Source organism: Plasmodium falciparum (assembly GCF_000002765.6).
Source record: "Plasmodium falciparum 3D7 genome assembly, chromosome: 14".
Lineage (NCBI taxonomy): Eukaryota > Apicomplexa > Aconoidasida > Haemosporida > Plasmodiidae > Plasmodium > Plasmodium falciparum.
This window is the reverse complement of record NC_037283.1, coordinates 2741611-2754945: the sequence shown is the minus strand read 5'-3', so window position 1 is coordinate 2754945 and position 13335 is coordinate 2741611. Positions and strand designations below refer to the sequence as shown.

The window sequence follows — 13335 nt, the reverse complement described above, 5'->3', positions numbered from 1 at the left end:
TATTTTATTCTTTTATAATATAAATTAATTTTTCAGATACTCTTTTTGAAATGTAAATAGGTCAATTACATTTCAGGATCATTTTTGAAACTAATTTTTTTTCTATTATTTAATCTTAATTTCTGTTCCTCCATTTTTTTTTTTTTTTATTTGTCATTTTTTTTTTTATATATATATTTTTCAATTGTTGTTATAATGTATAACATATATTACATAAGTAAAAATTTTCAAAGAAAGATAGTGTGGCATGAATATTAAAATATTTTATTTTAAAAAGTATAATTTAAGAAATACATTTTTTCTCGATGCATCTTCTTTTTTTTATTAGATATTGTCAACAAATAAAAATAAAATAATATAAGAAAATATGTTATTATATATGTATAATAAAAATATTATTATGTATATATATTATATATATATATATATATAATATATTATGTAAATATATACTATTTATTCAAATTCAGATATTTCTTAGGCCCTTCTTTCTGTATGACAATAGAGAAAAATAAAAATCGAAATACACAATTATAATATATATATATATATATATATATATATATATATTATAATATATTCATAAATATATTCTGAAATTTATAATAATTTTTAATCTCAATTCTGCATTTTTATATTTTTTTTTATTGAAAGAAATAAAATTAAAAAAAAAAATTATAAAAACAAAAAGAAAAAATATATGAATAATATATATATATATATTATAAATATATTCTGTTTTTAATATTGTCCTGTAAAAAACAAAAAACAAAAAACAAAATTCATTCAGTGAACAAATAATTCATATATATATATATATATTTAATTACATGTGAATAAATATTTCAAGTTTATTTAAATATAATGATATTGCGCAAGTGTTGATTTGTTTTAAAATTATTTAAGCATAACATGGAGAACCAGAATGATACGAAAAATTAAATTGATCATAATCATGTTAATTTTTCAAGTACTGTTGGATGAAATAATATTAGTATATAACCTCAGTTTTAGTGATAAGAAAAAATATGATTTGGCATTTATAAAAGGTGATAGTAATAAAATAATGATAAGAAATAATTCTTTAAGAAATAACACAATAATAAAAAAAACATGTGAAAAAGATAAGTTTGTATTAAATAACATATGTCAAACAAAAGAAGAGAACAAATTAGTTGATACAATATCATCGAATGACAATGTTACAATGGATAGTAATAATTTATTATATGATGATATGGATTTATTTGAAAATGATGGATTACAATTAAAGCAATGGTATTTTCCAGAAAAAGTAAAAGAGAAATGGAAAGAAAAACATATTGAAAATGTAAGAGACAATTATAAGAAGGTCTTATTAAATAATAAATATAATGAACTATTTAATATGTATAGAAACATAAAAAAAAATAATATAGAAAATTATAAGAAGAGAGTTAAAACTAATCGAATAAATCCTGTTATTTATGTTAAGAAAAGATTAGTTTCTGCTACAGCCAAATATATTAAAATGTCTTTTATGAAAACAAGAAAAATTCTATGGAAAATTAGATATATGCCAATTATTAAAGCATTTGCTTTTCTTTATTATTATGGTACTAATAAATATACAGTCAACATTTACAAATGTATTAAATCATGTCTACATAATGCTATTAATAAATATGGAAGAAATAACATAAAACCTGTTTTCCATACTCTCCAAGCTAATATGGGAGGATATACTAAAAAAATTAATATTAGGGCACGGGGAAAAACAGATATCATAAGAGAACCCCATACACATATTCGTGTCGTTTTAGAAGTTTAAATATAATAAAAATATATTTTATCTATTTTTTTTCGTTTCTATATATTTTTATATAATCCGTTTGTTAAAAATTAAATGTGTATATATTTATGTACACATCATATATAATTTAATTTTTATTATATTATATTATATTATATTATATTATATTATATTATATTATATTATATTATATTATATTATATTATATTATATTATATTATATTATATTATATTATATTATATTATATTATATTATATTATATTATATTATATTATATTATATATATATATATATATATATATATATATATTTATTTATTTATTTATTTATTTATTTATTCATTTATTTTGGTGAATGTATTTTTTTTTTTTTTATTAAACCATATATAATTATAACCAATTATATCATAATAAAAATTGTATATTAATTTATTATATTTTTTTTAAGTATATTATGTAAAAATTTTATATATTTTTTTAAAAAACTTAATTATTTTTATTTTAAAATTATTTATTCGAAATGTATTATACAAATAATATATAAACAAAATTTGTTATGTCGTTAAATATGGAACATGTATTGTGTTATATATAAAATAAAAATCAAGAAAATATTTATTCATAAAAAAAAAAAAAAAAAAGAAAAAGAAAAAGAAAAAGAAAAATACGTGATTCTTTCTTTTTAAGATATATATATATATATATATATGTATTTTATTTTTTTTTGTACTATGAAGAATTATGTTTGTTGTATATATCGGTAGCTTTATCTTTGGCCCAGGAATGTATTTGTAGAATTTGCTTCATTAAATCTTCACTATTTTCCGAAACCTTTTGAGAATTGAAAGATTCAAGAACTTGCGATATTATAGAGGAAATATCAAAATATTTAATTTTATTATTCAAAAATAAGTTGTTAGCTATTTCATTTGACGCATTTAGTACAGTTGGATAAAAGTTTCCTTTTATACCTGCTTGATAAGCTAATTTAATACACGGGAAATGTTCTAAAGAAGGTTTATGAAATGTAAGAGTTGAAACCTGAGCCAAATCTAAAGGTTTTAAATTTGTTTTTATTCTATCAGGCCATGTTAAAGAATATAATATGGGTATTTGCATATCTGGATAATACATTTGACTTATTACTGATTTGTCTATAAATTCAACACAAGAATGTATAATGCATTCTTTATGTACTATAACTTCTATATCATTATAATCTACATCAAATAAAAAATGGGTTTCTATAACCTCTAAACCTTTATTCATCATAGTTGCAGAATCTATAGTTATTTTCTTACCCATTTTCCATTTAGGATGCTTTAAAGCATTTTCTGATGTTACATTTTTTAATTCGTCCATAGTTAAATTTTGAAATGGACCTCCAGATGAACATAAAAATATTTTATTTATATTGTTAATTTTAGAAAAATTGTCTTGTAAACATTTTGTTTTTAATACCTTATTATTATCTAAACATTGAAATATAGCACTATGTTCTGAATCAACAGGTATTATCTTTGCATTTTTATGAATATTTAATAATTTCTTTAAAAAGAAACCAGCAGAGACAATGGATTCTTTATTAGCTAACGCAACTATTTTATTATTCATAATTGCATACATAGTAGAATATAATCCTTGAAAAGAATCAATACCAATAACTATTTTATCTATACTATTACTACTACATATTTCTTTCATCCCTTCATCACCACACAATATTATAGGTTTATAATCTTTTATATTTTTTACCAATTCTTTTAATTCTTCATATACACTTTTATCATGTATACACAAATATTCTGGTAAAAATTCTCTAGCTTGTTCATATAATTCATTCACACTCTTATTCACATACAATGCTTTAACATTAAAAACATTTTCAATTTTATTACACTCCCTTATTATATTTAAAGCATTCGTACCTATACTACCAGTACTTCCAAAAATTGCTACATTAATTGGTTTCTTTATTGCACCAATATCTATTAAATCCTTTTTGCATAACTTTATTCTTTTACATCTTCTACTCTTTGTTATTTTATTATCTGGTCCATTATATCCTATACCATAATTTATATATGCGTTATTTTTTCTTCTTTCAATGGAAACACATTTTGATGTATTATTTATTACTAAATCATTAATAGTTATTGTGATGAAGAAAAAATATATATAAATATATTTCTTCATCTATTAATTTTGTAATATGAAATTCAGTTTTTTTTTTTTTTGTTTTTTCTTTCTTTATTTCAAATATAATAAATAAATACATACATATATAATATATATAAATACATTTTTTTGTATATATTTTTCTTCTTATCAAGGGCTACATAAAAAAAATGATAATCATAGTACTAAAAAATTTAAGTTTATTAGTTATATCAGAATATATTAACTTAAAACAAAAAAATGTAAGAATATAACACCTCATACATAAACGAATACATAATGGATGTATATATGAACGCATACACAAAGGGATACATAATTGAAAGCAGATTCTGTTCGTATTGGAATAATATATGTGATTTGTTAATATTTTATTGGAACTTTGTAATATAAAATTATAATACATATAATATATATATATATATATATATATATATATAATACGTAAATGTGTTAATTTTCTTTCTATTTATTTATAACAATTAATAAATTAATAATATATTAATTTAAATTATAAACATAAATGTTTTTATCTTTTTAAGAAATAATAATATTTTTCTGTACATTTTAATTTAAAAAGAAACATATTAAAATATATATATATATATATATATATATATATATATAACAATATATATAATAATATATTAAATGGAAATATTAGAAACAAACAATTAAAACAAAAAAATAAAAAATAAACAATAAATAATGAATAATAAAATAAAACAAAGGAAAATAATAGAATAATATATATGAAAAAATATATTTTTTCTCTTTTTTTGTTTGGTTGTTTCTTTCTTCTTTCGTATTTTTTTTTTTTTTTTTTTTTTTTTTTTAATATATTTCATCTTGGAAAATCCATCAGAATAGTACAGACACTATTTATATATTTAGATAAGGATGGAAACTTTTTATTATTTTCTTGTTTTTCGTCATTTGATATATTGTATAAATTTTTTATATGTGTGTTCTTACTATTAATAATATTTGTTATTATATCAATAGGATAATCATTATTTTCGTAAAATCGTCTGGTTCCAGACCCTGTTAAGAGAAGTGGATAAATAGGGTGTTTGTTTATTGATATAATTGGAGAATATCTGTTAACAAAATATTTGTTTATTAGTCTATTATTTGTTATATTATATATGTATATATAACCAAATGTATCACCACATAAAAGATAATTTTTATATATATCAAATAAATATTGTTGGTTTGTTAAAGCATGTCTTTCATACTTTTGTATATAGTCTTTAACATTTCTTATATCATATAAATATATATAAGAGCAATTTCTACTTCCACTTAAAATGAAAAATTCTTGATACCATTTAACACATGTTATTCCATTGGAATTTTTTTTATTTTCAATTTTTAAAATATAATCATTTTTATGATCACAATTATCTGCATATACATATAAGCAATCATTATAATCCCCAACTGCATATATAGAATTTTTACCATATCCTTCATTTTTATATTCCATAGTGGATATAATACCTTTTTGTCCTTTACCCTTTCTTGTACTTAAAATTCTATTTTCTAAGGTTTCAGAAGGTTTGTTAAAATCAAATACCTTTATAGATTTGTTTGTACCACATAATAACCAATTTTTTTCTGGATGAAAACATAACGAATAACAGTTACATAATTCATTGCATTCATTCATTGGCTTAAAAGACATTAATTCGGAACCATCAAAAGCGCTATATAAAGAAACTGGTTTATTTTTTGAACAAGCTGAAAAAAAACAGCTATTCGAATCATTCCATTCAAAATAAGGATAAAATTTACAATCATATAAATGTTCATCAAATTTCATATGTAACCAACTATTATTTCTTTTTAATAATTCTATTTCATCCATATTGTTGTATATATCATATAATGTATCTAAATTTTTCATATATTCATCTTGTTCATTATTCTGTAAAAAATTTAATAAGGACAAATCGGTAGCAAACATATTTAAATTATTACTATTAGAAATGGTATAATAACAACTTCCGTCTTTATTAAATTCACACTGTTTTAAAAATTCATTTCTATTTTTTTCTTTTATATGTTTTTTATAAGTACATTTTTTTATATCAATATTAACATTTCCTTCTACTTTATTTCTATAATTTTTTTTATCATAAATATACTTATTAAAACTTTTATTATAATTTATTTCTTCATTCATTTCTTCATCTATTTCTTCATTTATTTCTTCATTTATTTCTTCATCTATTTCTTCATTTATTTCTTCATTTATTTCTTCATTTATTTCCTTATTACAATCATTTTCTTGACACTTATATGATGAACATGATGATGAAGATGATGAAGTATTATCATCATTAATAAAATAAGATTCTTTTTCTTCATCATATTTATTTAATTTCTCATATTTATAATTATAATAATCTACAAAAGGTATTTCTTGAATAATATAACATTGGTTATCATATGAAAATTTTTTATCTGATTTGTTGGATATTTCATTCGAATATTCATCATTATTTGTGTTAAATATTTCCTTCTTACATTTTTCATTTAATAATACATCTTTTTCTGTATCATTAGACGATGGCATTATAGGAATTAGAAAAAAAAGAAAAAAATGAAACCTTTATTTATTTTGCAAATAATATATTATATTAAATATATTATTCTTTTTTCCATAAATTATATGCATACAGGTCCAAATGAATAAAAATATAATATATGAAAAAAAAAAAGAAAAAAGAAAAAAAAAAACAGGAAAAAATTTATTTAAATTAAATAAAATAATTAGTTCATAATACTTCTATGATATACATATTTATTATATCTTCTATATAAAATGCATATTGTCATTATGTTTTATTTCTAATAATGAATCTGTTTTATCATGTCGTTTTAGCATAAGGAACTTAAAAAAAAAAGATATATATAAATATATACATATATATAAATATATACATATATATAAATATATACATATATATAAATATATATATTATTTATATATTGGAATAGAAAATACTTAGAATTACCAAATTTGCAATTTTATTTTATAAGTCATTTTTTATCTTGTGATTAGAAAGAAAAAATTATATATATATATATATATATATATATATGTTTAGTATAAACTATTTTTCAAGTAATAAATATAATATTATATATATATATATATATATATATATATATATTTAATATATCAGTATTGGTTTATTTCCAAATCGATAAGGTATAGTTATATAATCATATTTAAGAGAAAGTATAAGAATCAAATATGTAATATATTTATATACATTTATTTTTATTATATCAAAATAGTGTAATATGTTAAAAAAAAAAAATCATATAATACATATGGATAAGGTATAACAATGAAATTTTCTTTCTTTTCCTAAACATTATACATATTTTATATATGTATTTTTATATATTTGAGTCTGCATATTTTAATTTTTTCACATTTATTTATGCTACTTAATAATAATAAATTTTGTTCAGTTAATAAATACAGAAAAGAAAGAACTCGTTATGGAGACAATTTTTGGATAATCCATATATATTCATGTTTTCTACGCTCATATTTGAGTTGACTTATAAAAAATAATAAACTATTGACATATGTAATTTTTAATATGCATATATTATGTAACTTTTTTACAAAATGGAAAAAATGAACGAATTCTCGAATAATAATAATAATAATAATAATGATGATGATGATAGAGGTTCACTAAAATTAAAACAATTACGTAATTCTATTAAGGGAAAGAAAAGAAAACATGATAGTATAACAAAAGACAATGATATAATAAATGCATCCAAGGTTATTATAAAAAAAAATGTTATGACGACACAACTGTTTGATGATATTAATAAATTGAGTTATGTATATTTCTTATTAAAATATTATTTTGATAATAATCCATTGAAAATATTAAATGAAAATTTCTATCTTAAAGATGATGTATTATATATTACAGAAATATTAATAGGTCATATTTTATGGGTTTTTGACGAGAAACAAAATAAATTATATGGTTCTAGGATTATTGAATTGGAATCTTATAACGGTGTAAATGATAAAGCATCACATGCTTATAATAATAGAAAAACAAATAGGAATATGTCTATGTTTGAAAAAGGTGGAATCAGTTATGTATATTTATGTTATGGTATTCATAATTGTTTAAATATTGTTACAAATATTCAAAATATACCTGATGCAATTTTAGTTAGATCAACTGAACCATTGTATAATATTGAATATTTTTTATCAAATAAATTTGAAAAAATATCTCAATATCTTTTGTCAAATTCTATATTCATACATAAAAATATTAAAGAACAACAAAAAAATAATTCAACACCAAAAAATAAAAGGAACCAACAAGGGAACATATCAAATAAAGATGGAAATATTATTAATGAAACAAATTACCTAACAAAAATTGATGAATTAATTAATATATTTAAAATGATAAAGAAAAAGCAATTGTTGAAATTATGTAGTGGTCCTGGATGTGTAACAAAAAGTCAAGATATAACCAGGCAAGATGATAAACAATATTTTTTTGTGGGCACGAATATTGAGAAGGAAAACAAAACAAATACAATTAATAATAATAATAATAATAAAAGAAATAATTGTTCGAACCTTCAGAAAAATTCAAAATATTTCAATAATAATGATTATATAAAAAAAAACAATAACAAAAGTAACAATATACATAGCGATAATGATTGTTCTATAGATATAAGTAATTGCACAAAAGAAAACAAACAAACAAATCATTGCAAGAACGAATATATTCAAGATCATGTGAACTATAATGAACTAATGGAATACTATTATTTTTTAGGTAACATTCATGAAATACACAAAAGCAGGTTTTTTATTACTCTTTGTCCATCCATAAATGATATAATGCTTTTTTTTGAAAACCTAAATAATCCTACATACCAAAACAAACATAATTATATATACAATATATTTAATGAACATAAAAATGTATTATTACAATATTTCCATTTTATGAAATGGGATAAAGAAAATTTTATTGTTCAAAAGGATAAAAGGATAGGAATAAGTTATGCCCAAGAAGCTGCCCTATATGATTATCGATTTTTATTAAAGAATCATCCATCCGTATCTATTTTTCCCAAATAAAAATGAAAATTTTAGATATTGAATATATTAATTAAAAAAAAAAAAAAAAAATGCAAACATGAATATTATATAGGCGCTAAATTTTTATAATATATATATTAATGTATGTTCCTTTTGTAGGAATGTAAAATTTTGATTATATATAATTATATCATTAACCATATTTTACAAAAAATTTTATCATGTAAAAAAAAAAATATTATATAGATTATACCTATTTGAGGACCTGAACAGCACAATATTATGTATAAAACTTATTGTGTAATTCAATATTAATAGGATATTAATTCTACATTGTACACATGAAAAAATATAAATGAAATAAGTAAATTAATCAATATAGAAAGGATGGTTATTAATTATATATATATATATATATATATATATATATATATATATACCAAATATAAAAAAAAAAAAAATAATAAATATATTATAGTTAATATATTTATATATCATCAAAATAAAAAGATAAACAAATAAAACCCCATTATTCATATAACACTTGATGTACAAGAATCCAAGTTGCAATTCATTTTGTGTTAATTTTTTTGTATTTATATTGGTCTCCGATAATATAATTTTATATAATTTAATGTGTATGGTATAATATTTTCATATGAGAGAAATAATATGCCTATAAGAACAAGGAAAAATCCGCAGCTCCACAAATAATTGCACGATGGTCTTTCCTAATAAGAAAAGAAAGAAATGGATATTATTATATAAATGTAATAGTTGTAAATAAGTTATAAATAAATCAGTGTTCCATACAAACAAATACAAACATATATATATATGCATATATATATATATATATATATTTTTTTTAAATTGATTTTCCTTCATTTTTGTACGTTAAAAATGAACATTCCATTTATTGCATTAAAGCTTATATTTCCAAAACTTTTTAGAGACACAATATGTGTCAAATTATAATGTTTCAATAGGTAGGGCGTATAAAATATTTCGGTTATAGTTGTAAATAAGGTTATCATGGTAAGAATTAATAATTTATAATTGATAAATATATGATAAAATTTGTACTGTGTATTTAAAATTATAGACATTAATCCCATTAATGTAGCCTTTGAAAAAATGGTTACTAACGAACCCATAATTCCAGATGAAAGGGGTGAGAAAAAAAAGAGGAAATTATTTTTTCTTTTTTTTTGTAAATATAAAACAGAAAAAAATACAGTTACGTGAGAAAATACTATTTCGCTAGTTAAAAGTAATATTGATCCTAATTTAAGAAATAAATTAAAAATATAATCTATATCCTTTGGATCATTAGCATTAGAAGAAAATATCGTTATAAGTATTAATCCTACAGTAGAAAATGGTATACCAACTAACAAATATAATGATTGCTTTTCTTTTAAAACAAATCTTTCTAACAAAAAGGAACAAATAATTCTAATACTTACAAATCCAACCATAGAGGCAGGTAGCAGTAAATTACTAAATATATTGAAAGCTGGTGCCACAGCACTTGTTAAAATAATTCCAAAATAAAAATAATAATAACTTTTTTTTTTGACATTTTGTATGTCATTTTGATCAGAATTACTATTACTATTATTATTATTGTTCATATTATTATTATTATTACTATTATTAGAATGTTCATTCTTTTTCTTTTCAGAATATATATTTTTTTGTATTCGAACATATGTATTACTACAATTTCTTTCATCATTTTTGTAGTGCAACAAGTCACTCTCTGTTGTGTTTACTATAGAATGTGATGGTAAGGATGAATAACATTTCTTTTTATCACTACATATATGTTTAGCTATAATACGTTGATTAAATTTTTCTTTGTTTATTTTCCTCTTCCTTTTATTTAATATATATATCTTATTACATTTATTTCTTGTTTTTTTTTTTTTTTTTTTTTTATTATTATATTTTAATGAATACTTAACATTTTTTTGTTTTTCATTCCTTTTTATAAATAAACTATTATTCATATTATGGACTGATTTTATGGGCATTAGTTCAATACTATAAATACTAATTTCTTCTGATATGTGTGTTTCCTCATGATCAATATGGTCATATGATAAATATTGATAATTATTCATTGACGTGTTGTGTCTATAAAAAATATCCTTATAATAATTATCAAATGGGTATATTATTTTGTTTTTGTTTTTATTTTTTTTTGCTATTTTTTTTTTTAAATTGTACTTTTTCCATTTCTTAATATATGTATTAGAAAGGCAATTATGTGTTTTATTTTTGCTCTTTCCTCTTCTATAGAAAAAATTAAAAAATTTTAGTTTTTTAAATGAAATATAATCAAAATTTTTAATAGATTGTAAGAACCTTCCTTTTCGTTTGATATTTTTGTTAATTTCCCTAGTATTATAATTACTATTATATGAATTTTTTTTTTTTTTTTTTTTTTCTTCATTAATATTTTTATCACTATAATATATATTATGTATACGTTTTGCTTTATTATGTATAATGTCATTTTTTTTGTTATGTATATTATAATTTTGAAAAATGTTATCCATATTGTCTACATCTTCTTTAGATGTAAAAGTTTCAATAATGTTTACTACTTGTTCATTTATGTTATTATTAGATAGATTATATTCTTTTGAATAATTATAGTATATAGAATCTATTATATGGTTATCCTTTAATGTTCTTTTTTTATTTTTACTAAATTTTCTTTCTATTACTTGATTTGTATTCATTTGTTGTCTTTTAAATAAATATTCCTCATATTTATTCTTATTATCATGTTCATATTCTTCTAATTTTGTATTGATATTATCATTATATAACGACTTAGAAGAATATATTTTATTTTTATTCTTCCTTTCCTTATATTTTTTTTCTTTTTTCTTTCGAAAGTTATTTTTACAATTTTGAAAACTTTTTATTGATATATTAAAAAAGGAATATTTTTTTTCTTTCTTACTTCTTTTATATATCCTTGACTTATTTATAGCCTTTGTTTGTTCCTCATTAATTTTATTTCCATCAACATAATGTCTACATATAATGCCATCATCATAATTATAACAACCCACATAATTACTACAATAACTTGTATCACTACTATATGTATTATTAGCCTCAAAATTAATAATATCACCTTTACCTTTCAAATTTTTGTTAAATTCAAATTCACTATTATCATTCTCTTCATTCGTTGAAGGAATGTTAGATCCTTCTAACAACCTTTCATATTGTGCATATATCAAATGACTTTTCTTAATAATTGTATTCCCAATAGATTCTAGGACAGATACAACCACACTGAGAAATATTCCAACAGTACTTATGATAGAACTATTTAAAGTAGCCTTTCCTTTCAAAATTATTGAAAATTTTTTATATACCTCACACTTAAAAGAACTTATGAATATTAAAAATATATAAAATAATATAACTAATTTTATCATGCTTAAGAGATCTACTATTATTATTATTATTATATCAAATTGGATTCATAAAATAATAAAAATTGCATACATATTATATAAAGTGTGGAAACATAAAAAATTGTTAAGTGCTATCATATCATGTTGTACACAACCTCAAAATGAAGAAAAAAAAAAAAAAAAAAAAAAAAATTTTTTTTAATGTTATTATTATTTTATTAATATATTATTTAGATTTCTTTTTTTTTTTTTCCCCCTTTTTCCTTTCCATAACATCATAAAAAAATTGTTGAAAAAGTAAAAAAACAAGTGTAAATATATGCGTATTACAACCTCAAAAAAAAAAAAAAAAAAAAAAAATTATATAACATAATATACACACATTATATGCGTAATTTTTGAAAATAACTGAAATGTTTTTTTACATTGTATTAAGTAGAATTGAATATAAAATGTATATATCATTTATTATTATAAAAACAAAATTTTATTAATTCACATGTTATTATATAAATTCAGTATAAGTTTTTAATATCTATAACCATATAGATATATCATGAATCTAAACAAATAATACACACAATAAAATAGGAAGAAAAAAAAAAAAAAAAAAAAAAATATATATATATATATATATATTTAAATTTTTTCTTTATACTTAAAATATTTCCTGTTCTTTTATTAATACATATATATATATATATGTATGTATGATAATAATTAAAATAATTGGGTAATAATAATATCAACATAATAAAAGAAATAATAAAATATTAAAAAAAATTAACAAAAAAAAA

General features: G+C 19.2%; 5 protein-coding genes across 5 annotated transcripts; 2 read left to right on the top strand and 3 right to left on the bottom strand.

Annotated features, from left to right (window-relative positions):
* Nucleotides 1-925: 925 nt before the first annotated feature.
* On the top strand, nt 926-1810 carry PF3D7_1467400 (50S ribosomal protein L22, apicoplast, putative; the record flags this gene model as incomplete). Its single annotated transcript, XM_001348780.1, has 1 exon — nt 926-1810. One exon carries the CDS (start codon nt 926-928, stop codon nt 1808-1810), a length of 885 nt encoding a protein of 294 aa, XP_001348816.1.
* A 711-nt stretch (nt 1811-2521) lies between these two features.
* Nucleotides 2522-3988, bottom strand: PF3D7_1467300 (1-deoxy-D-xylulose 5-phosphate reductoisomerase; the record flags this gene model as incomplete). Its single annotated transcript, XM_001348779.1, has 1 exon — nt 2522-3988. The coding sequence occupies one exon, from the start codon at nt 3986-3988 to the stop codon at nt 2522-2524; it is 1467 nt and encodes a 488-aa protein (XP_001348815.1).
* Nucleotides 3989-4814: 826 nt separating this feature from the next.
* Nucleotides 4815-6554, bottom strand: PF3D7_1467200 (WD repeat-containing protein 79, putative; the record flags this gene model as incomplete). The annotated part of the gene is made up of 1 exon (XM_001348778.1): nt 4815-6554. The coding sequence occupies one exon, from the start codon at nt 6552-6554 to the stop codon at nt 4815-4817; it is 1740 nt and encodes a 579-aa protein (XP_001348814.1).
* Nucleotides 6555-7625: 1071 nt separating this feature from the next.
* PF3D7_1467100 (DNA-3-methyladenine glycosylase, putative) lies at nt 7626-9131 on the top strand (the record flags this gene model as incomplete). The annotated part of the gene is made up of 1 exon (XM_001348777.1): nt 7626-9131. One exon carries the CDS (start codon nt 7626-7628, stop codon nt 9129-9131), a length of 1506 nt encoding a protein of 501 aa, XP_001348813.1.
* Nucleotides 9132-9688: 557 nt separating this feature from the next.
* PF3D7_1467000 (magnesium transporter, putative) lies at nt 9689-12559 on the bottom strand (the record flags this gene model as incomplete). The annotated part of the gene is made up of 2 exons (XM_024473371.1): nt 9689-9823; nt 9989-12559. 2 exons carry the CDS (start codon nt 12557-12559, stop codon nt 9689-9691), a joined length of 2706 nt encoding a protein of 901 aa, XP_024329213.1.
* Between the last annotated feature and the right edge of the window lie 776 nt (nt 12560-13335).